General features: G+C 45.2%; 1 protein-coding gene across 6 annotated transcripts in view; it reads left to right on the top strand.

Annotated features, from left to right (window-relative positions):
• SLC35D4 (solute carrier family 35 member D4) overlaps window positions 1–25454 on the top strand; it is a 96278-nt gene that overhangs the window by 52163 nt on the left and 18661 nt on the right. For 5 of the 6 annotated variants that reach the window (XM_075062968.1, XM_075062966.1, XM_075062967.1 and 2 more), the window contains 2 exons: window positions 971–1040; window positions 5725–5818. In XM_075062968.1, the coding sequence (XP_074919069.1) occupies window positions 971–1040; window positions 5725–5818 (164 nt within the window). Of the gene's footprint in view, window positions 1–970; window positions 1041–5724; window positions 5819–11195; window positions 11305–25454 lie in introns of those variants that run through there. The other variant, XM_032795821.2, reaches the window with a different exon arrangement.

Genomic DNA, 25454 nt, shown 5'->3' with positions numbered 1-25454 from the left:
CCTGTCTTCTGACAGTGACCAGTGCCAGGTGCCCCAGAGGCAATGAACAGAACAGGTAATCAAGTGATCCATCCCCCGTTGCCCATTCCCAGTTCCTGGCAAATTCGTGGTTTACTAGTCAAAGCAGTGGTGGTGGAACCTGTCCATATTTCTTTTACAGAAGATTCAACCAGTCAGAAATACTTTTTCCTTTGTATTTAAGAAATGAACAGGTACTGCTCTTCAGCTAGGGGGAGCTTTTGGTGCTTTATAAAGCCACTGTGCCTGCTGTTTCCTCCCATCAGGAATTATGAAAGAGAAATGCCCAGTGAAATAGGCAGACATTTTAAAAATTGAAGGGAAACACTTAGAGCATTTGTAGAGCTTGGAGGTGAGAGAACTCCAGACACTAGGTACTCCTGAGAGCTCTATGGGTCAGACTTCCTGGAAATGCAAAATATTCACCAGCCCTACTCTGCTCATATTTGGAAGAACGTTTTTAAACCTCCTGACTTGCTGTTTGTGACAGAGTTCAAATTCCAGAGAGGGAAGCAGCCAATACATGTAAATGTTTCCTGTTGCACAGCATGGAACTAAAAGAATTAACTGACTTCAGTGGAAACAAATTCACCCCTGGGGGCCCTCCAGTAAAAGTAGCAAATGTGGTGCATGCCTGGTCATTGGAAACTGCAGTGTCAACACAATCATTGATGTGCCATTAGAAACATATTAGCCAAGAATACTTATACATTTTCTACAACCTTTGCCCCCTTTTTGAACAGAAGGCAGGAACCAGCTAGAACTGAGAAAGTCAGGAATGAATCATTAAAAACATTATAAATGTGGAAATCTTAGTAATTTAAAGAGCCAGGCAGCTGTAAAGGAATGTTAAACAAATACTGTAATGACTATTTAATTGCTTTTCCCTAGTTGTTTGTAACGATGGGTATTTTTGCCAGTTTTCCACTGAGCGTATTACTTTGTTCCTCAGGTGATCTCTTCAGTGCCTTGGACTTTCCATTTCTGTACTTCTACAGATTTCACAGCAGCTGCTGTGCCAGGTAACCTCTCCATACTGGGGTGTGTGAATGCTTTTAGAATAATTGGTTCTGTCAACTTCCAACCTTGACTCTCAGTTAAACACTAGTAAAACCTGAGTTAGATACAATAGTCTCTCTTGGAACAAGCCAGTAAAGCTGCAGAGCATTGACTGCCTCTGAAATGCCATTGAGGGCCTGAGATTCAAATTTACCAGGGGTTATTTCATCAGGGGGGAAGGGATATGGGCATGTGCAGTGTGGCCATGAGGGTTCCCAGCTGCCATTAAAATAGTTTTACATACCATAGCAAAACTTTGATAGAAAGCATAGTATCGTAGGACTGGAAAGGACCTTGAGAGGTCATCTAGTCCAGTCCCCTGCACTTGTGGCAGGACCAAGTGTTATCTTAGCATCTCTCAAACGCTTCCCAAATTGGAGTAGGCTTTGTAAAACTTGCTTTTTGTGGTGATTACTAGGCATTAGTCTTCAGCATTATATTAGTGTGCATGGATTTATTTGCCTGTACATCTTGCTACTTGGCAGAATGGGTTAGTCGTGTAAAAGGAGAAGGCTGTAACAATTTTGAGTAGCAACAGTTCACAGCCTAATAATGTTATCCTGTGAGAATTACATTATTTATTCTATTTCTCCTAACTCTGCTGAAACTTGCAGCCTTCTCTTAATCTTCTGTTCTTTGTCCACTAGATCCATTAATATTTTTAAGTTGAATTTCAACTTTCATGCTAAATGGTTCTAAAATAGTTGTAATGTTTCTTGGGATTTTTCTTTTCTTAACTTGATCTTATTTACCCATTGAAAGTGTTGATATAATGTGAAAAATGATCACGGTCCTGATGCTACAATTTATTTTCAGAGCGAGAGAGAGGTAGAGGGGGGTGTGTGTGTGTGTGTGTGTGTATATAAAATCTCTTCTGGACTAACTCCCCTGTGTGGATGCTTGGTTCTGAAATAAAAGTGACTTTATTGCAGAATAATTACTTCTCTTTTGTCAGTGAAGAAATTATTTTGTAATAAAGTCACTTTTACCCCAGGATACAGTGTCCACATAGTTATTCCACAACAGCTACGTGGTCACTCCTCCAGTAGACAAGACCCAGTTTCAGACTCTAGAGGTGCAACTAGACCAGAGATCCTCTCACTCACTAGGGGCCTAAGATTTTTGTCACCAGTGTTCTAGGCTCTCCTCTCCCTACCCTGTGTTAAATAGTACTTTACATCCGTGTTTTCCAAAAGGTGAAGCTTGCACCACAGTGGAGGCACAAAGGAATAGTTGGGGTATATGGGCAGACCTCTCAATTGCTCTAGGTTCTCACTTTCATTTTTTTTGAAAAATAAGGCTATGTCTACCCTGTACTTTTGTCATTAAAACTTTTGTTGCTCAGAGGAGTGAAGCCCCTCCTTGAACTACAAAATTTTTAACAACAAAAAGTGCTGGTGTGGATTGCACTTTGTTGGTGGGAGACGCTGTCCCAACCACGAAGCTACCGCCCCTCATTGGGGGTGGTTTGCAGCTATGTCTACACTTGCAGACATTAGTTTCACCAGTGATAGGGAACTGGTGAAAGTAAAGCGCTGGTTTGTGTGCTCATTTACTTCCTCAGATGTCAGAGTGTTTACAGTAGCAGCACTTCCTTCACCAATGAGAGCAGTGCTCTAGAGCAGCTCTCTCCATTTTGACGATGAGTCTTGTGGGAAGGGGGTGAGGGGTGATCGTGGGGCATCCTGGGTCCCTGCACAGCCTCCTCTCCCCAAACACTGATCAGCTCCAATAGCTCAGCATTGCTCCAAGGAGGGGATTGTTTGCTTTGTGGAACAGGCATTGTTACCTGGCCAGATAAGTGAGCACTTGCCAAGAAAATAGGAAGGGAAGTTTCAAAGTTCCGGGGACTTTACAGGGGAAGGGGTGGATGTCTGTTTATCTGGCATCAGAGCTGCTGGCCAGAGTGGTCACCTAGGCACTGTGGGATATCCTCCAGAGGCTAAAAGCTGTGTAAACAGAAAGAACCTGTTTTCACTTGCACATCACTGCAAGAGCCTCACCAGTAAGAGCTATATGCCTCTCAAGTCATTGACAAATGTAGATGCTCCCATGGTTTTTGTGCAAAAAAGAGACTTTTCCCACTTTAAATGGCAAGTGTAGACATGCCCTTATTTTTGTCTCTGGGACAGCTCTCTCCCGGCGACAGAGAGCGGCTTGCAATGCTGCGGCTGCAGCGGCACAGCTGCACGGTTGTCAGGTGTGCAGTGTAGATCAGGCCTAAGTCTCTAGCTGTTATGGTTCTGAAGAAAACCTTCACAAATGCAAAGTAAGTATAAACAATGCAGCAATGTCAGCTTGAGCATGCAGAGTGCCTGAAACAATAGTTGTGAGGTGTAAACTGTCCCATTTCTTTCACTGAGGTGCCCATGATAATACTTTAGATGTCACCACTGTTGACTGTTTCACCACTCCTCCATGAGCTAACAGCAGCCTTTTAAAAAGTATGTGTGTTTGGGGGGTCAGGAAGGACTTACCAAGGACCCCAGAAGATGTATAATAAAAGTAAGCTGGATAGTTTTTACCAATATACAATGGGGCTGTATTTATTTAAAAGCAGTTCAGTTTGGACTGCATTGTGGGTAAGAGAACACATAAGTGAACAAAGAGCAATGAGAACTAGTCGATACAAGTGATGTCTTAGTAAGTGGGAGGAGTATTAAACTGCACAATAAGGCACATGATCCCTGGCCTAAAAGCAGAATGTCAGCAATATATCTACCATTTGTGCTAATGGGCATTTTATCTACCTCAAGATTTGTTTTTAAGAGATGACTTAAGAAGAAATGTTCCTGGGCTTCTCACTGCACATAGCTATACTTCCCTTTGATGGTGCAGAGCAGGGGCGGCTCCAGGCCCCAGCATGCCAACCGCGTGCTTGGGGCGGCATGGCGTGGGGGGCGCTCTGCTGGTCGCCAGGAGGGCGGCAGGCAGGCAGCCTTCGGTGGCATGTCTGCGGAGGGTCCGCTGGTCCCACGGTTCCGGTGGACCTCCCGCAGGTGTGCCTGCTGGAGGTCCACCAGAACCACAGGACCGGCGACTGGCAGAGCGCCCCCTACGGCATGCTGCTGTGCTTGGGGCGGCGAAATGTCTAGAGCCGCCCCTGGTGCAGAGGAGTGTTGCTGAGAGATCATTACAATCTTTCAGCATAGAGTAGTGGTGCTCAACCTCTTCCCCTCCCTATTAATGGAATCTGTCTGGGCTGCCCCCTGCCCCCGCAATACTGCACAGCCAAGGCTTCCTCAGCAGCAGAGCTTGAGCTGAAAATGGAGTTAGGGGAAGAACTGGGGATGGGGGATGATTTGGGCTGCGGCCAGAGCAGGGGGGAGCAGCGTGGGGTCACATGCCCTCTCCCCAGATGTACATCCATCCCAGAGGCATCAAGCAGTGAAGAGGCAGCACTTCACCTGGCAGCGGCACTCTGTGTGCCTGAGCAGCTCAGGGAGGGAGGAGGCAGCCCAGCAGCTGTCTGCCAGCTGAACTCTCCCCCATCACATGGGGCTGCTTTGTTTTTCCTGCTGCTGGGGGCCCACTGTTGGCTCTGACTTCCCCCACCCCCACCGACACCTCAGCAGATGGTCTGCAGAGCAAGCCCCTCCCCAGGCATTAGGGACAGAGGGAGAGTGCTGCCTCCTTGCTGCTAGGTGTCTCCACCAGAGGCACCCCAAGAAATCTGTGGGGCACTTGACCCACATGCCTCCCCATGTGTTGCCTCGGGGGGACTGCAGCCCTTTCTGTTGCTAGCTTCTTGGCTTTATATGAGCCCTGCCTGTCTCTTCTCAGCTGGGCTCCATCATCATTCAGGGGATTACTTAGGCCACCTAATTCCCCTCAGCTGTGACTTGTCTGGTTAATTGGCCTCTTCTCAGCCTCATTACCCCATCACTCTCCCATGCTGCTAGTGATGATGTCTTGCAACCCTTTATGCCCCTAGTCCATTGAACTAGCCATGCCACAATGTGTTGCATATGTATTTTTGAAGCATTTCTTTGAATCTCTTCCTTTTCCCCATCACTAGTTAACCCTCAATGGCTCTGTGAATTCACTGAAGTTAAGAGCATCAGGGTGTCTTATTCCCTAACGCTACACATTTATTAATTTATTCTTTATCCACCATAACTGAAGATACATTTGACATTTTAATTTGAAGTTTGTGTCTTTAGGAAGGTTAAGCAACATGGCAATACTAGAAACTGAAATTCTCCAGTGGTTGTTTCAGCTCAAGCGATCACAGAAGTTGGACTGAGTGAGAATATGGCCAATTGTATATGTCTGGCTCCCATTGAAATCTTGAATGATTTGAATGAGAGCCATTGAAACATCAGAATTTGACTTCACATTTCCAGTCACCTGTAAAGCATGGATTATGCTAGTGCATTTTGGTACCCATTAAAGACCAAGCATGAGGTCATCAAATGTTCTTACTTATACTGCAGCCCCTGACTAGAAAAAAAATAGGGTCTCTTGGACATAAAATAAGTTCTTTGTCTATCAAATCAGCAACTCCAGTTCTTGAACAACACTACCTGTGAGACATTTGTTTAGTTTTGTAATAGGAAAAGAGATATCAAGAAACCTGTAAGATTCTGGCTAATGGAAGCTAAGAGAATTCTCTTTATTAATGGAAGCTTTTTCAATTCTTTACAGTGGACTGTTGGGATTCTTTCTGATGTTGCACACAGTGAAGCTAAAAAGCATCACATCCTCATGGCAATATGCAGCCTGGAGTTTCCTTGCAAAGGTAAGAGAGAGACCATCAGCTGAACTTGGAAGATCTGTATCTCCAGTGAGTAAACTGTGAGCTAGTTGAACCTCCATATCCCTGTCCTTCCCCCCAGCCATTCTAATTAGACACAAGGTGTATCTGTCTATTTCATACCCTACACATAGCAGAGTTGAGGGAGCCCGTATCAGTCACCTGTGGCTACCCCCAAAATAATGGGCCATACCAGCTGAGAATCTGACCTACTGGCCCCAAGCACTGCAGTTAGATACTTTCCACAGGTGGTATTTTTTGTGATACTGCTGCTGAGAATCACATCAGTGTCTGCCAGCAATTATTTCCCTTCTTGCCTCTTCCTTCCCGGAAGCACTGCTTTTCAGAACCACAAAGCCAAAACCTGGACCCATAGAAGCCAATGTCACAACTCCCTTTGGCTTCTGTGGGGGCAGAATTTGGTCCACTGTTACCTGATGGCAACCTGAAATAGATGATACTTGCGCTGAGTAACTAACGGCTTAACTGTTAAACTATCCACAGTATATAAAGTCAGAAGGGCTGGTTTGACTCCTGTTTCCTATATGTAAATTACCCAGTTTAATCATTACCATGTGTGATACGCTGAAGCCTCAACTCCCCCGAGCAGTTTGTCCTCAAGTTATTCACACTAAAATGAATGAAACTGTCTTTTTAATGGATTTGTATAATACATTTGTTTACAAGTTGCAGTAAAATGACTCCTCAGTCTTTGTTCTGGTGGCTGCAGGAAAGGAGTGTCACTGTTTTTGTATTAAGTATTTCTGAAATCTGTCTCAGTAAAACTCTGCTAGTCTCATGGCATTTCTTGTTGGCTTGAATTTCTCCTAGAAGAGCCTGGCTGTGGAGGTTTCAGTGCCTTAACCTTCTTGTTGTTCTTTGGTAGCAAGTCAATTGATTTAAAGCTTGCTATTAAAGTATTATGTACTCTGCAGAGGTGCATTCTACATGGGAATAACTAACTCTGTTAGCTGATTTTGTGCATAAGGAGAAGAGGTTCTATGTGTAGTGTTTATGAAGTATCAAAAGCCAGGAGGATGAGAAGTAGTGGGAGATGTATTGTAAAGCAGACTTGGGCCTTCCCCATCTGAAATGATTCAGAGCCTCAAACTCTTTTATCTGGATCATAGCTTTCCCAAAGTTCAGGGATGTTTAGATTTTGGGGCTTTGTTCAGAGCCAGCTCTAGATATAGCCTTCACAAAATATGGTCATGCCATTGTCCATGGAGTTTCACCAGCTTACACTGCTAAAGACATAGCCCTAAACGTCCGTGGTTATTTACTCAATGTTTGTTTTCTTGGAATCAGCCCATAAAGGTTAGGTTCGTTTGCATTAAAGTTCTTTTATCCAACACAAAATGACTACTTAAAGGAGAAAATTAGTTTTCTTACCTTTTTGTAACCTTTTATTGCAATGTCTACACTGTTGCTCAATAGTCATTTATATGCCTTGTCTTGAGTATAAAGGGGATGCAGGTACCAGGTGCATGTGGTATGTCTAGCTCCAGTTCATAATGATACAAGTGGTACTTTGCATTTCTGTAATGCCTTTCATCCAAGAGTCTCAAAGCACATTACAAGCATTGTATTAAGTTTCACAATACCCTTCTGAGGTATGTAAGGAATACATACAGACCACTGCTGAATTGCAGCCACCTCTAGGGTGCAACTCAGTAGCTGCTTAACAAAATATAGAAATATTACTCAACAGTTTTGGGAGAGGCAGGAGAGAAGACTATTTTATACCAATAGTTCTGTCGGGGGCAAGGGGTGGAATTTGGCCAGATCAGTGGAGTTAATACACCAAGTCTTAGAAAATTGTCATGGGATATATCGTGACCACAAGTGCTTAGGACTCTGGGTTTGATGCTTCATCTGAAGGATGGCTCCTATTGCATCATATTGCCATCCAACACTGAGCAGGGCATTGGTTTAACTATCGACTCATTTGGAAGAGAGAGACCTACCGAATCACCACCACCACCACTGTCAGCGGCAGCTAGGTGTCCTTTGGAGGTTGTCCAACCTTGGACAGCATGTGAAGACTGAGTGGATCACAGCACAAGATACAATAGCAGTAGATTCAGATTAGCCTTACCTAACATTTTAAAATGTGTTTTAGCCACACTTTTAATATTCTTTTAAAAAAGGACAGAGAAAAGGGAAGAAAGTTAATGTAAATAGGAAATAATAGAAACTACTTAAAACTAGACACACAAAATGAGGAAGATGTGGCCATGGTCCCCTCCCCCACCACTGGATCTCAACAACAGCAGCAGCAGCATTATATTCCCACACGAGCATTTTTCTTGGACTGAGTTGTGCCCCAAGTCATCCTCTTAAACTCTCAGACTGACTGGAGTTTTCACCAGCAGTTGGAAAGAAGCAGCAGTTGAGGCCAGAATGTGTTTGTCTTGAGAATTAGCCAAGAAAGGAGAGTGCTATAGTCCTCAGTAGCCCAGGCCTTGAGGGAGGTTCAGAGAATCAAGAATCTGTTTTCCATCTGGATGCTTTGTACCTATGTGACTGCTCAACTTATACTATGATAGGGGCCATCGCTTCATTTCTTCTTAAACATTAATGCAGCAGTATACCATCAATGATCCCTAAAGAATCCTGCTTTACAGACACAGTGAGACATTCTTTATGCAATCTACATATCTGGTCTCCTTGTCTATTTATTTTCATTCAGTTTAAAACTGGATTAGGGGCTTAACTTGTTTTTTAAAATACTTTGACTGTCTGCAGCAACTTAGTCACCACAGGAGTTTTTCAGGTTCTTGGTCTGGAACAACTTTTCGACAGACAAGACGGGTGAGGTAATATCTGTTATTGGATCACCTTCTGCTGGTGAAAGAGACAAGCTTTTGAGGAACACAGAGCTCTTCTTCAGGTCTGGTCCAGAAGTCAGTCTAATAAAAGATATTACTTCACTCACCTTGTCTCTCTACTATCCTGGGACCAACATGGCTACAACTACACTGTAACAACTGTTGACAGTTCTGGCGTTGACGCATTGCTGAGTATCTCAGGATCAGTCTGCATGTACACTCTGTGATATTCAGGCTAATAAATGCACTCTGCACATTCAGTTTAAAAGCAAATACTGTGCGTATTAGTCATCGCTGTACAGACATGTGAGAAACACTGAGAAGTGTCCATAAAACAAAAACTACCTTTAAGATGCACAAAGATAGCATTCTTTGTCTCTGCTTTGTATTGACTTACCCCCAGAAGAACAAGAATTTGAAGCTATGTTGAGACTGCATGTTTTAATTCACAAAATATGTTAGTACCATGGGTCATATATTGGAACGAAAAACCAGAGTCTTTGTATACACAAACTGAAACATCTGGTGAGAACTCTAATGAGCTCTAATAGTGCTGCCAGTGAGGTTTATTTAGATTATGGCTGCTAATCTGTATTGAGAGATTAAACATGTTGGGGTCTCTAGGAATTAGGCGACAGCCGCAGTTTAAATTGTTGAGTTAGGAGGAATAATGTCATTGCTTCTCAGTGCTATATTTGATCAATGCTCTGAAGTTTATGGGAATGTAAGCATATGTCAGGTTATATGCAGCTATTCCATTAATATTTTGATGAACTGTTGTATGTTTGGCCTGTACCCAGGAGGTCCCTACTGAATTAGTCTATTGCGAAGAAGAGGATGGGGAATAGATTTGGATGCTTCCTTTTCTTTCTCCTTCCTCCCAAGGATAAAAAAATGAATATAATCTAATTGAAGTCAAACTGCATTGGCTCTTCTACTGGCTTTTTGTACTCTGACTGCAAAGAGTTACTGTAATCTGATTTGAAGATTGGAACTGCCTTCTCTGTGGTCTCCCCAGATCCCAACTCTATAGGCTTCAGCATATGCAGACTGCTGCTATTAGCTATTTCACACACAAAAGAAGCACAATCCTATCACCCCTGTCATCAGACAGCTGCACTAGCTCCTAATTCATTATCGCTGGATATATTTGCCACAGGTTACCTCATGGGCCTTGTCTCTTTCTGCGCCCCTCCCCAATCCCTCTTCTGGCTAACACTGGCTGCCAGAGATGGCTTTAGTACTTTTGAGGGGGCTTCTGGAACAATATCTTGCTTTCCTCACCTCAAATATAACTGATTCCAGCCTGGTGTGATCCTAGCACTATGCACAGAGCCAGCTTAAAGCTGGGTTAGTGAGGTGGTTCTTTAGGATGCACCCCAAACTGAATAATTTCACTTTGTATGTGTGTTTTATGCCCTCACAGACTCCCGCTGAGGAAGTATAGCACAGATTCATGAAAATAGATTATATCTGTTTACATTTGAAGGCTATCTACAAACAGTAGGATGACTATACACCCCTTTTTGGCTGGGAACGTACCTTTTTAAGCCCTGTCTTGGGCATCCTGACTTTTTTTTGGCAAAATTGGGTATTTGTCCAATTTTGTCTTTCTGACTTGATCCGTTGGCAAGAGCAAATGGGACAAATGCCCAGTTTTGTCAAAAAAGTGGGATGTGATGAGGAGGAACATGTGAAGGGGAGAGTGGCGATGCCAGCCCTGCACAGGGGCGGGTGGGGGAATGGCAGAGCTTGGGTGGGGAACAGGCAGGGCTCGGGCAAACGGCTTGGGGCAGCTCTGGGTGGGTGGAGAGGGCTTGGGCCAGCTCCACGCAGTGTCCCATTTTCCCTTTGGGAAATATGGTCACCCTAACAAACAGGACTGGGCCAGAACTGTACTTTGTTTGATTTTTTTTTTTTTTTTTTTTTTTAAAGAAAGCCAAGATTCTCCCAGACCTGGGGGGCCCATGGCCATGAGCTTCATGAAGTCCAAAATCTAGCTCTGCTGGCTGCTTCTCTGTTTCTTCACACAGTCTAATGTCCAAAGGCATTCTCTGCTGGAGTTCCAGCCATCTGAAACAGCAGCTAAAGTACCAAGGAAAGCAAGACAAAGATTTCTGACTCACTCTGCCTTATCAACATTTCACTGTCTTTGAACCTCCCCTAAAATGTCTTTCTCTCACTCCTGTGCCTCTTAATTTTCCTCTTGCTGTGCTATTAGTTGTTTAGCTCTATAGCTGAATTAACACTGTAAAATATTATGGGTCAGATTGTGAACCCCTTATTCCTGCTGATATGTAGTTACTCACAGGAGAAGTCCTTTCAAAGGTAATGGATGCACATGGGTCACTCCTAGTGAAGTCAGTGGAACCACTGATGTAACAAATTTCTCACCAGTGGGCCTAAAGGGTTCACAAACTGGCCCTGTGTGATCACTTGTGTAAAAGCTTCTATACAAAATAATGTTGTGTTATACTGCACATGACTAGTCAGTGTTAGAGATTAAAATATATATTCCTCTCGGTGTACAGGTATACTCAAACTAATTTGAGAGTAGCTCTTGGATGACAGACACCTTCCTTCCTTGGTTTGGAACTTATCAAATTGCTTATACAAGAACTGAATAAACTCTGACTGGAGATTTATCTGTACTGTATATTATCTTTAGCCACGGCTTCAGGGCAAAGTATAAGAATCTTGTTCCCAACCTCACTCCCTGATCTGGAAGAACTGTGTAGTGGTGTGCCTGGCACCAGGGGGAGAGAGAGAATCTTGTATCACTCTTTTGCCCAGTGCCTTGAGTGGCATAGCTTTGAGCTGTGTCTAATTTTCAGTTAGAGAGTGAGTTTCCATGCTCTCAAGGCTTCAGAGAAGAGCCAAGTGGAAGGAGGGATTACTGGGAAAATAGGAAGATTTTTTTTAAAGTTAACTTCTTCCATCTCTAACATATATATCATCCTCAGTCTTACTAATCATAAGGTTAATGTCATCAGTCTACTTTGTATTTAATATATTCCATCCGTGGCGGCACGTAAGTAACTTCTGTTGAAATCAATGGGAGCTAGACACGTGGATCAAAGAGAGAATTTTACCCTGTGTATCTAAGCTGAACTTAACTAACAAACAAGGCAATCAGTGAGCCCTTAATAGTATCTTAAAGGTTTATAAAAAGCAGTGCTGATGCAGATCACTTGTTGCAACCAAAAAAGTATAGGTTTTCTGGTTGTTTCCATGGAGATAACTTGATAGTTGTGTTGTAGCATGCACCACTAATTATACCCTGAAATTTCTAGGTATACTTCAGAACAGTCTCCATAACAACCCTTCAGTATATAACATGACCATTAAGGTAAATGGAGTATGACCCTTGGGTATTTAAAATACAGTTATAAGAGTGAGTCTCTTTTATAAGAATAACTGAACTGTTTGGGAATTTGAAATCTCTCAAGAACAGAAAATTTTAATACATATTTTAAAGCTCTTTCCTATATACACACCATGTCTCCTTTCATGTATTCAGGGGCAGCAGAGAATGACACAGTTTAAAGAGAATCTGTCAGAAGCTGATATGGTTTTGAATTGCAGAGGAAACTGAGCTTATTGGTTCCTATGCATAATAGATTTCCACCCACCCTCAATTTTATTTAGTCTCCCTGGGTTAGTTATCTATAGAGAGCTAAAGCTAAAGCTCATGAGTATGAGTGGCAAGGAGAAGACAAGTACTGGCTTGGAAGTAGTTTCCACTGCTAATATCCATGCCATATGGATGAAATACTGAGTACTAAATAATATGCTAACGTTGAAGATTTCAAAGGTATCTGAATTACAACATACATTTGAAAGGAATTTAATGAGCAAAAGAGACCACTCCCCTTCCATTGGCTCCCCATTCATTTCAAGATGGAATTTCTCTAGACTACTTCACTGACTTCAGTCCTGAGCCTGAGAGGGACCATATCTCTTATTGACTTCAGTGGATGTTTCAGGCACTCCGTGTCTCTTGTGATCAGGCCCCTTGTCTCTCTCTCTCCATACCTGTTTTTTCAGACACACCTCACCAGTGTTGGTAGGAGAGTGCTCGTTATAGCTCTTGCCACCTGGAACAAATCTCCTGTATCTTTCTGTCTCATCAGCTATCTACCAATTCTCTGCCGAAAAACTCCCTTCCCCCCACCCCCTTGCCTGCATTTCTTAATTTTTTTCTCTCTCTATTATTTAGAAACCAGATTATAGTACTTTTCCCCCCTTGGAGTCAGTGTGGAGCCACATGGCCCCTGGAGAGTCAGCATGGATAAATGGCTTGAGTTCCAGATGTACAAACTATCCCTGAAATCCCCAGTGCACAGGGGACATATGCAGCCTGCTCACTTTCCTATGTCTGGCTGGCCCTCTGGGCTGATATGAAGGGGAGCGGGGTAGGTCCCTGTCTCTTACCTGTTCCATTTACAATGAATTGCTCCACCGAGGGTTCTAGGAAGAAACAATCTTTACAGTTCCTTGATTGTAGGGACTACATTTGTTCCCAGCCCTTGCTGGGGGAATGTGGTGGGGGTTGGAACAAGAAGACGCTTTCTTCATGCTTGTCAGCAAAGAAATTAGTTATCTGGTCTGGGAATTGTTTGTTCATGAATGAATGTTCTCCCAAAGGAGCCATGAGATGGGAAATATAATAGGAAATGGACTTTTAACACACTTTTAAATATCACCAAATGTGTGTTTTGCATGAACGGGTAGAGGTTGATGGAAATTTGCTATTTTGGTTAATGGATTTTTTTTTTAAACCAGATTATGCATCCTTAACTTTCTTGTGCTATTTCCAATACCATTGACCTCCCTCTGAAGAGTGATCTGTGTTGCAGAAATATGATAATTCAATAGTTCTTCGAGTGCTTGCTCATATCCATTCCAGTTAGGTGTGTGCGTGCTGCGTGCACGTTCGTCGGAGAAACTTTTACCCTAGCAACACTCGGTGGGCCGGCAGGTCGCCCCCTGGAGTGGCGCCGGTATGGCGCCTAATATATACCCCTGCCCTGCTGGCATCAGCTGCGCTGCCCGCTCCTCAGTTCCTTCTTACCGCCCGTGTCGTCGTTGAAAGTGGAGCGCGGCTTAGCTATCTCCACCCTCCCTAGCGATTTGCTCGTTCTTTAGCTTTTTCGTGTACATAGTTTTTCTCTAATTCAATTGTTAATTCCTTTAGTATAGTTTTAGTTAGTGTATTTAGTTTAAGAGGATGGGTTCACCGGCTTCAAGCCCTGTGTCGACCTGCTGTCATCCAATGCCGCAAGGAGACCCGCATGACTCCTGTTTAAAGTGCCTCGGCGAGGGCCATCTGTCGACAGACTATAGCCACTATCTGTAATGCGTTCAAGCCCCCGACCAGAAAAGAGCGGACTCTCGCCTAAAACAGCTCTTGATGGAGGCAGCTCAACTCCTCCATCTGCTCCGTCTCCGCACCCGGAACCAGTGCTTCGTCTGCCCCGGCACTGGCAGAACGCCTCGGCACCTTCCGTCACCGCCCAGTCCTCCAGCCGGCACCACTCACTCTCCCCGAGGAGCAGAGACTCAAGGCTCCTGCAGTATCCCTTGTCACACCGCCAGTCATAAGAGCGCCGATTCCTAGGTCGGACTGATATCCCCCAGTCAGCCGCCAAGCAGGCGCGGCGCTACACCGTCACATCTGCTACCTGTGACCACTCGATTCCTAAAGGCCTACTTAGGAGGTTCCTTGGTCGGAGTCGGCACAGGTTTGAATTCTGCATCTCTCTCCCGTACCCCATGCTCCTCGTTTGACGCCTATTCGCAGTTGGATTTAGACCTGCTCGTGTTCATCGTAACCGAACCTGACTGCCGCGCGCGACCTTCTCACAAGCGGACAGGACCCTCATCGCTCTCTTTTACAGAGACTCTGGCAGCTTACACCCCTTCAACACCGGTGCTGGTTTAATCTCAAGCTCGCTGGGACAAACTCTCATGGTAAACGGAGCCATACGTCTAACCGAGGACACCACAGGAGCTCCGCGCTAGATTCTCTTATTCCGGAGGATACCGTGACGGTTCCCGGCTCTCTACAAACGGTGCTATATCAGATACGCTAGTTTCACTTGGCAAAAACCTGATTCACGAATCCTGGCGCACGCCTCAAGGGAAATTGGGGCCGCTCGGCGCAGTCGCGGCACCGTTTCTGCCTTTGGATTTCTATATCTCGACCCCCAGGGGCCCGGTCGACTACCAAACAATAGGCGGCACCTGTCTGCAGATCCCTCACTTAGCACTTCCCGGTCACTCGCCGTTAACATACCCAGGTCCCCCAGTCCCGGAGGAACAAACCGCTCCAAGATACCCGGCACCCGCCAAGCCTCGTCGCGATGCACATCCAGGCATGTCGACCAGTGAAGCCGGGCACCGGTCGACACGCTCAACGGGGCACCGCGCTGGTCCGATGAGCCGTCACAGGCGGGTTCAAGCACCCGAAGCCCCCCGTGGTTTAGCTGAAACTGGGAGTGGAGCTCCCGCTCTCGCCACAGGTGTCCTGCCACGCAGCTCCCAGTGGCCTGCCCGCTCCTCAGTTCCTCTTACCGCCCGTGCGGTCGTTGGAACGTGGAGCGCGGCTTAGCTGATCTCCACTACCCTAGCGATTTGCTCGTTCTTTAGCTTTCGTGTACATAGTTTTCCTCTAATCATTGTTAATTCCTGTAGTATAGTTTTGAGTTAGTGTATTTAGTTTAAGAGGATGGGTTCACCGGCTTCAAGCCCTGTGTCGACCTGCTGTCATCCAATGCCCCAGGAGACCCGCATGACTCCTGTTTAAAGTGCCTCGGCGAGGGCCATCTGTCGGACAATGCCTATCTGTAAGTGCGTTCAAGCCCCGGACCAGAAAGAGCGGGACTCTCGCCTAAAACAGCTCTTGATGAGGCAGCTCAACTCCTCCATCCTCGGCTCCGTCTCCGGCACCGGAAAAGTGCTTCGTCTGCCCCGGCACTGGCGAGACGCCTCGGCACCTTCCGTCACCGCCCAGTCCTCCAGCCGGCACCACTCACTCCCGAGGAGCAGAGACTCAAGGCTCCTGCAGTACCCTTGTCACACCGCAGTAGAGCGCAGCTCCAGGTTCGGCTGCCCGGCACCGCCAGCAGCGCGGCACCGCCTGCTCCTGCACCGCGATTCGGCCTCTCAGGAAGCCGTCGAGTCCGGTGCCCGACCAGCTCCCTGACCCGCGCTGTGGGTAGAGCTCGTCATCCCGACTACGCCGGAGACTTCTCCAAGGCGCAGGACCTCATCGCTCTTACAGAGCCTGAGCTACCTCAACCACCGGTGGGGTTATCAGATCGCTGGGCAAACCTGCCCATCGGTGCGACATCGTCTCCGGCACCAAGGAGCTCCGCTGATCTCGTTCGGCGATCCGTGACGTTCCCGGCTCCGGCACCGATCGCGTTCCCGCACCGATCACGATCTCGAGCGTCGCAGTCCCGGCACCGTTCTCCATCCCGGGGCCGGTCGACTCGCGGCACGCAGATCCCGGTCCCGTCATACCTCGGCAAGCCCCAGTCCCGCACGCCGAGCTCTCGCGCACCGATCCAGCATGTCGACGTTCGGCACCGGTCGACCTCCGCACCAGCGCTGGTCGTAGGTCGCGGTCCCGCTCTCCATATCGCCACGGCTCCGGTACCGTTCCGCGGCACCGCACAGGGACAGCTATTATGGACGCACAGATACGGTCCCAATCTGCTTCAGCTCCCCCGTGGCCATCCGTTCATACGTCGTCTCCCGGGCCGGCAGGGGTATATATTAGGCGCCATACCGGCGCCACTCCAGGGGGCGACCTGCTGGCCCACCGAGTGTTGCTAGGGTAAAAGTTTCTCCGACGAACGTGCACACGGCGCGCGCACACCTAACTGGAATGGATATGAGCAACACATCTCGAAGAACAACAGTTACAAAGGTGAGTAACCATCTTTTGTGAAACACTGACATCAACCAGGGAAGGTGTGTATGCATACTGTGAAATCAGAAACAAAACAGTGCACCCCTATTACTCGTAGTTTCTAGCTTTTCACAGTTAAAATATTTCTTTAACACAGGTGGCTTGGTAGAGGCTGGTAATATTTCTGACTGCCAAGCCAATCAAATTCATGATATCAACTAGTGGGTAAAGCATCAGTAATGGGAGGAGGGGATGGGATTTGTTGAGGGCATGCCTCTTCCACAGGCCCTTATCCTGCAAGATGCTGAGCACTCTGACCCTGATCCAGCAAAACACTCACGCATGGGCTTAAATTTAAGCATCTGAGTAGTCCTATGAGAGGCTACAAATTAAAAATATTTTAAGTCTTTGAACTTGATAAACAAAATACAAATGGAAGCTTTCATTCAAATCTTGGTGCAGATGGTTTGTATCAAATTACTTTTGCATTCATACCTGAATCTCAGAGAATTAACTACCAAGGATATTTTGTAAGAACAGCATTATGATTGGCATACATATTTTTCATGATCTCTGAACCTGTTTCACTTCATAAAAACCCTGTGCTCATACCCATTTGACTCATAGACTTTAAGCTCAGAACAGACCATCATGATTATATAGTCTGACCTCATGCACGTTGCAGGCCATAAAACCTTGCCCACTCATTCCTGTAATAGACCTGTAACCTCTGTTTGAGTTACTGAAGTCCTGAAATTATGATGTAAAGACTTCAAGTTACAGAGAATCCACCATTTCCACTAGTTTAAACCTGCAAGTGACCCATGATCCATGCTGCAGAAGATGATGGACCCCCGCCCCCCCTGCACACAGGGTTTCTGCTAGTCTGCTCTGGGGGAAAATTACTTCCTGACTCTAAATATGGTGATCAGTTATACTCTGATCATGTAGGCAAGACCACCAGCCAGACACCTGAGAAAGAATTCTCTGTAGTAACTCAGAGTCCTCCCCATCTAGTGTCCCATCACTGGCTGCTGAAGATCTTTGCTACTAGCAGTCGCAGATGAGCTACTTTCCATGGTAAGGCAATCTCATCATTACGTCCTCTCCATAAACTTATCAAGCTCAGTCTTGAAGCCAGTTAGGTTATTTCCCCCTACTGCTCCCCTTAGAAGACTATTCCAGAACATCACTCCTCTGGTGGTTAGAAATCTCTCTAATTTTGAGCCTAAACTTGTTGATGGCCAGTTTATATCCATTTGTTCTTGCGTCCACATTGGTGCTTAACTTAAATAACATCTCTCCCTCTCTGGTATTTATCTCGGCCTCTGATGTATTTATAGAGAGCAATCATATCTCCCAATAGCCTTCTTTGTTTGGGCTAAGCAAGCCAAGCTCTTTGAGTCTCTGCTTAAAATGTTAGGGTGTGGCAAAGGGTGTAGTGGAGGTTTAAAGCACAGAGCACTTTGAATATTATATATGCCCACTCAAAGGTTTGTGTGTACAGATATCTGTTGTCATTGACCTGAGTATGTGAGTCATAGCAATAAATTGAAACAAAGTCCCTGGTAAATTAGGTGTGTGTTTCCATTCTGGGAAAATTAAATTTTAGCTAGACACGTGACTGGGATTATGTACAGAGATGAAGGACTCTCAAAAGGAATTTGCACACTAGAGCTCAGCCAAAGATTATACTTCATGGAATTTTATGAAAATTGATATTTTGGTGAAATTTTGCACTTGCAATTTCCTCTTCTCCGCAGTTTTCTCCTCAGCAGACAAATTAATGTGATCCCATGTCTGTGAAGTCCAGAACTGAACAAAGTGTAGGCCACATTCTTTGCCAGAATAACTCTGACTGGGGTATCATTACATCTTCAACTTCAGTGGAGTTGTGCTGGCAGAGAATTTGGCCCTGTATTTTTAAATCATTTCTAGGAAGGCTGTGAAGGATCTCTTCCCAATTCTGAATGCCCTATCCTGCTTACTATGGAAATGCCAGAGTAGCTGGAAGGCTGTCACACAGCATCTCCCAGACGGTGCTATATTTAGTATAGTACTGTCATACATCAGGTGACAGTTTCAGCAGCCATAAGCTCGACAGTTTCAATAAAACTTTGTTTAAACAGTGAGGCTGCAGTACTAGTAGTTACCAGGAATTAAGGTTGCCAGCTTTCTAATTGTTGACAACCAGACCCTCCTGCCCTGCCTCTACCCTATCTCTTTCCTCCAGGTCCCACCCTTCTTTGCCTCTCCCAGACACCACCATTGTTTGCTCCTCTCCTCCCCTCCCCTTACCTCCTCTCCCTGCATCGCTTGCTGCTTGCCCCCTTCCCCTTCCTCATAGCTGGATCCTCTACATCTCCCGGCCCCACTCCCGGCCTGGGCTCCCTCTGCTCCGGAGCTGCAGTTTGACATGGAGCCTGCCTGCCTGTCTGCCCATGAGATGCAGGTAGGATGCAGCCCCGACTTAACAGGAGCTGGTGGGGGTTTGATGATCCAGCACCTGCTCCACCCCCAACCTGTGGTCACTGGACTTTTGGTGTTGAAAACTGGGCACCTCAAAACCCTACCAGGAATTGTATTGTACTATAGCTTTGCCCTGGACATGGCAGAGCTATGGGAATAGCCCTCCGCTAGACCCACAGCTGTGTTTGTGATCCCCTTCTTTAACATCAGCCTGAGGGATATTTGAGTTCTAATGCCCTCGCCTTTTAGGGATCCCACCTACAGTGGCAAAAGTGTGTGTCATGCATGAATGGTATTAGGATGAATTGTACAAGATCTGCTGCAAGAATCATGTCTAATTAAAGACCTGTCTTCTCTGCATTGTTATTATATGTGCTGTGGTAGCACCTTGACATGCTGCAATCAAGATCAGCGTGGCTGTGTAGAAGGTATTGTACAAACACAGACTGGAAGACAGGTCCTGTCCAAAAAAGCTTATAATTTCAACATGACTAGGTATAGTGTGAGAGGCTGATGCATTGTCTATGGGAGAGAGGATACTGCATTAAACGGACCATTGGTCTGCTCCAGGTCTGGCAAGTGGGTGCCACAAGCAGTTGGAGGCAGGAGTGGTAAAGGAAGGCAGTAATAAGAACATTTGTGTATTAGGACAGATGTGTACAACAAGAGGAATGAGCTGAGTATTTTTTCTTCTTCTTAATCTTCCTCTTTAATGTGAGGATGTCTGCCTAATTGCAGGTGATGGCATGTTTGCCATAGCAGGCCCTAGGGCGCAGAACTCACTCCTCCTTCACATCTGTCATGGATCCACAGGATCTCTGCTATGCCCCAGCTTTTAAACAGTCTCTTGGAGAAACTCCTGTAGCATGGCAAACCCCAAGGGGTCCCTTTGCCTCCTGCAGGGTGGGCCATGCAGCCTCACTGCCTCCTAGATTGAACAGCTGGGGTCCAGCACTCCTGCTTCCCATTGCGAGCTCTGTCCAGCCAGTCTAACTGAGGTAGACTTGTACACTCTTCAGGGACTAATGCACATCATGCAGTGTTTTCAAAACAGCAGGGCTTATTAGTCACCTGGGGCACAGCATTGGAAGTCATTAGGTTAGTGTAGAAGAATAGAGGGAAAAGCATAGTCCATACTGGTCAAGTCAGAGCAAATCACCAGCCAATCTGTAGTGTAGCCATTTTAGGTGCTTTTTCTCTCTCTCTTCTGTCAATCCCAGGAGAGAGCAGCCAGCTGCTTCCAGAGCCCAAACTTTATTCCCTGCCTGTCACATCTCAGTTCCTTGCTCTCAAGCTGGGGTCTCTGCTCAGCTTTCCTGCTGAGAGATGGGGGCAGGAAACCTCCTTCCTCTTGATCATTGTTTCCTGGTGTAAGTGGTGAGGCACTGGGGCTTTTCCATTGTCATTTGGGATTCTGCATTGATACTGATCACTTTCAGCAGGTCCCTTAAGGACCCTATTCACTGTGGCCCAGACAGCAAGATGACACTCTCACCTTATGTCCTGCACTGCCCCAAAGAGCAGACTGAGCACTTTTAGCAATGCAAACTGCAGTGGGAAACTGAGGCAGACATAGGCATCAAAAATATTTACAGAACATTCCCACTGTGTCACACCATTCCTGCCAGTTCACCCTCATTCTTAAACCTTTCACTAAGTCTTTACAACTCTTTCTGTAGGAGACACCCCTGTTGGCTCCCTATTATTTAAAGAAAAAGTGGAGGGTAAAGAAGAGAACTCTTTAAAGCTATGACTAAAGCTGGCAATGCTCCCATTTTTCCCCAGTCCACTTTATGTTGTTATAATATATGGAGATATACCTATCTCACAGGGCTGGAAGGGATCCTGAAATGTCATTGAGTCCAGCCTCCTGCCTTCACTAGAAGGACCAAGTACTGATTTTGCCCCAGATCCCTAAGTGGCTCCCTCAAGGACTGAGCTCACAACCCTGGGTTGAGCAGGCCAATGCTCAAACCACTGAGCTATCCCTCCCCCCTTATGTTATGGAAGACTGGGTTTCTTAGATCTAAATGGCTAGAGTCACAGTCTTTAGGGGAGGTGAGAGGGCAGAGGATGCAGAAAAAGCACATTTCAAGTATGAAGCCTTTGCAGAAATTTGGAGGCATGTAACAAGGTTGTATCTCTAGTGTCAGACCCTGACACTGTCTCAGTTTCCCCCCTTCCGCAGGAGGGCAAACCAGCACAACTGGTCTCGGTGTGCTACTCCCTCTGTTCAGAGTCTGGTTTAGCATAAAATAACTGTTTAACTCAAAACTAGGATCTTCTAGTCTTTCTTCTCCAGGCTCACCAATCCAGTATGCTCCAGCAGGGATCCTAAGTTCCTCTGAAGAGTTTTGCTCCTGCTTCTTACTGCAGTAGGGTGACCAAATGTCCCAATATTGGGGGCTTTGTTTTATAAAGGCAGCTATATTCCCTCCTCCCACCCCCAAAAAGAGTCCCAATTTTTCAAACTTGCTATCCTGTTATCCTGTACTACAGGAAGCTCCAGCCAGGCCTTTACCTCTGGCTGATTCAGGGAGCTTCCTGCCCATTGTGACCCTGTGTCCCTACATGCCCTTTCCCTGCTGTCTCTTTGTCCTTGTAGCAGGATATTAGAGCCAGGGTATCTCTCTCAGCAGAGGTGATTCATTAGGTCCACTGCATGTCTCCCCCTTAGAATTTTCTTATCCCTGGTCTCACCCTCTTATAGGAAGCCACACGCCTGGGCTTCAGTCAAGTGATGCCTGATCACCTGACCCAACCACCATCCCAAGGCCAAACCCATCACCTGTGGGCAGAGAGTCCTGTGCCTGCCAATAGTCGGGGGGAGGGGAAGGGCAGAGTGAAGGCAGCCAGCATCAGCAGTGTTACTGAGCATACTCAGTCCATGTGAGCATGCTCAGTACAAGCTAAGTGGCAAATCTGGGGGGATGTGACCCCACATGCCCCCCCTCACATGTGGCCTCTACCAGGTGTGAGGCACATAACCTAGGCGCAACTGGGGCTGAGCCCAAAGCCCCTTAAAGGGCCAGTCCACACCCTGACAGGGCAATATATCAAAACTGTCAAAGCCAAAACAACTGACAAAAAGCCAGCCATTAGTTGATCTTTGTTCTACCTGTAAAGCTGTTTCCATAGCTCTAGTGGGTGGCCACCTTCTTCTGGGATGAGCATTTCTTAAAACTTAATTTACTTTTTTTGTTACTAAGCTACCACCATTTCCTGTGCTGATCCTTTCTCTTTTGTAACCTTGAAAGTCTGGAGGCTGAGGTGAAGAATCACTCAGAATGCAAACACCCTAGCTGGTGCTGGGCTTAGCCTTGGATCAAGTGTGGTTTACTGCACAGCAGCAGAGCATTAGAACAACTTGTCACTCCATAAAACTGGAAGGCGGTAATTTTCAAACAGCTAAAAGGCAATGCTTCTTCGATTCAATATACTGCATAATTAACCTGTGAAATTCAGGCCATAAAATGAATGATATTGAGGCAATCAGTTTAGTAGGATTAAAGAGAGGATTGTACATTTTACAGGTCTAGTCCTGCTCCAGTGAAATCAGTGGCAACACTCTTGCTGACTTCAACAGGAGCAGGAACAGACCTGTATGTATGGCATTCATTCTAGGACAAAAGCGCAAGGACTAGCAAACCACGTGTTCCAGAGCATAATGATCTGTAGCACAGCTAGTTGCATTATCAGAGGATTATATGTTCTTCTGAAACCTCTTACATTGGCCAGTACCAGAGACAGGATACATGAGCAGACAAACCATTGGTCTGTTCCATTATAGCAGTTCCTATCATTCTAGCACATCGAACATAGTATTTTTTTGTTGTTGTTGCTGTCATTTCATGCACACCTATTACACTATATACAAGTGTAATAACCATAATAATAATAATTAATAGGACAAATCAGTTATCCCTACTAACTTCTTGGACTCAACTGTCCGAGAAGAGAGACACCAGCAGTTTGAGGTGTCTGGGGTTAATGGGAAGAAATTAGGGGAAAAGAGGACATTTTGGGGTGTTGAAGTGACAGTGGAGAAAAAACAGTGTCTTATATGGTGTCCTTCACTGAGCACTGGGGTATAGCAACATGTCAGTCTTTAATGAGAGGGTTTTTTGACAATGTGATGTATTGAAAATATTAATTTTGTCCCTTGGGAATTGATTATATAGTCTTGAATATCTATCTCTTGATCTAATGTGCATGTACTAACAGCAGCAAAAATGAAAAAATAATCTTCTTATAAAATCAGAAAGACAAAGTTAGTTGGGTATAATGAAATTCACTATTTCCAGTCTGTCAGTGCCCTCGGTTATCCTCATTTAACAAGACTTCAACTGTTGCTTGGATTTTCCAGCGCTCCTAGGCTTCAGCTAAGCAGGCTTTGTTAATAGAGGATATACTTGTGTACCTGTTTGAATCTTGACTGAAAGCAGTTTTATACAACAAAGCAGACCACATGGAGAACTTGTATGCATAAAGTTCTCTCTTTTCTTCTTTGAACTGGTGAAAAAAATCACTGTCTGGTTTACATATGCAGTGGTCACATTGCAGAGAAATCTTTTAACACAAACCAAAGCAGAGTTAAAATTGAGTTGAGTACTATAACTGCTCTGCATTTTATAGGCCGAAGCTGTCTGGTGTAGTGCCACCAATCACATTACTCACAGGAAGGGGAAATGTGTGTTTTGGCCATTGGCATCAGTAGCAGACACCATATGCTTCTTGTTTTGGTTCTCTCTGTATTACTACAGGACGTCTGACGTTTGGGTACAAGAGAGAAGGTAGGGTGGGATGGATATTTGATGGCCAAAAAGAAATAGCTACCACAATTTCAACCAAGTCTTGAGTTTTATGAGAGAAAAAAGGTTTTTGTTAAAGTCTCAAATGTCTTTTGTTTTTGGGGAAGTAATTAAAGTGAGTCATGACATATTTGCAATATTTCAGTCATCTTACCCTGAAAATTAATGGGTTACTTATTATCAATTAATGTGTGTTTATATGTATTTTTACACTATATACATGAACAGTTGCAGACTTTCACATGAGAAAAAAGTATGGTCTTGATCGTATTTGACCATTAAAGATATAAGGATGCTTTTGCTTAAAAAGGAGAGGTGCCCTGCCCAAATTCCAAATCAGCCATTTACATTCAAAAGATAAGATATTATTTACTTTCTGTCCTAACTCGTAGTGTTGCTGTGTGCTGTTAAACAACTGCTGTGTTCTATCCCAGAAGTGGCTGCATTAAAAAAATAATATAAAGACAGAATTCAGCACTATATAACTAGTTTAAGAAGCATAGAACAATTGTGAAATCAGTAAACAGTTGAGCAGTTCTCTGGCATTCAAATGCTCTTCCAGAATAAGAAACAAACACTGTATATAAAATATAAATCTTAAAAGATAAGGTGCTGAGTGAATTTGAGTAGGTTGGTAATGTTGTTTAATTATCTAAAGCCCTGATTCTGGGAACAGTGTAGAACTGGGGCCTTAGTTTTATTGCAAGCTTATCTCAATAGATCACAGAGCAAAGAGATAGTAATGAGAACAAATGAAATATACCAAACAAAGAGATGGACATTGAAGAAATAATAATCTCCAAGATGAGAAGTAAAGACTGGCAGATAATAAATCAGCAGAATGGCAATGCTATCTAACTATTTATATCACACATCATTATGGTATAAATAGTACCACAGTGATCACTCAGCTATAGCAGCAGATTAATGAGGTAGTGACACAGGCTGCAGAGTGAGATCACTGGCAGACAGCAACATTTAAGCACAAGGAGATGGAGCTCCCCAGTTCAAATCCTGTGGCCTAAACACATACACTGAACACCTCTTCTAAAATGAGCAATGCTGGGAAAGGCCGTGGTCACCTCTGGGAGCTTCACTAACAGAAGCACCGCTGGTCTGACAACCATCATTCAGCAAACTGGTGATGGAAGGCTATTAAAAGCCACTGATAGGCTGCTTAGAACTGCTGGTTAGCTGAATGGAGTAGGAGAGGAGAACAAAGCTGCCACTCAGCTAAGCGCAGCAGCTGGGAGAAAGCTCCAGTCTTGCTCTCCCATATCTTGTAGAATGCAAGGGGTGCGGTGTGGAGGGAGGTGTGAATATAGGTTGCAAGGATGCTGGGAGTGTTCCATATTCCAAGCACAAAGCCCAGGCCCAAACAAATTTCTTTCTGCACCTGTCCCACGTGACAGATACAACTCTGCTCCTTCTCCAGAAGAAAGGGTAACGTGAAAGAGAATTAGAAGCGTGTCAGTTATGGCCAGACCACTTCCAAGCTGGGCTGGGAGATGACACAAATAACCTCTCTTAGAGACAGAGAGAGGAGGAAGAACAACAATAGCACATACTCTCCTGCCCTCATGATCACCAAT

Source organism: Chelonoidis abingdonii, chromosome 2 (genome assembly GCF_003597395.2).
Source record: "Chelonoidis abingdonii isolate Lonesome George chromosome 2, CheloAbing_2.0, whole genome shotgun sequence".
Taxonomy (NCBI): Eukaryota; Metazoa; Chordata; order Testudines; family Testudinidae; genus Chelonoidis; species Chelonoidis abingdonii.
This window is presented reverse-complemented; position numbering and strand designations above follow the sequence as displayed.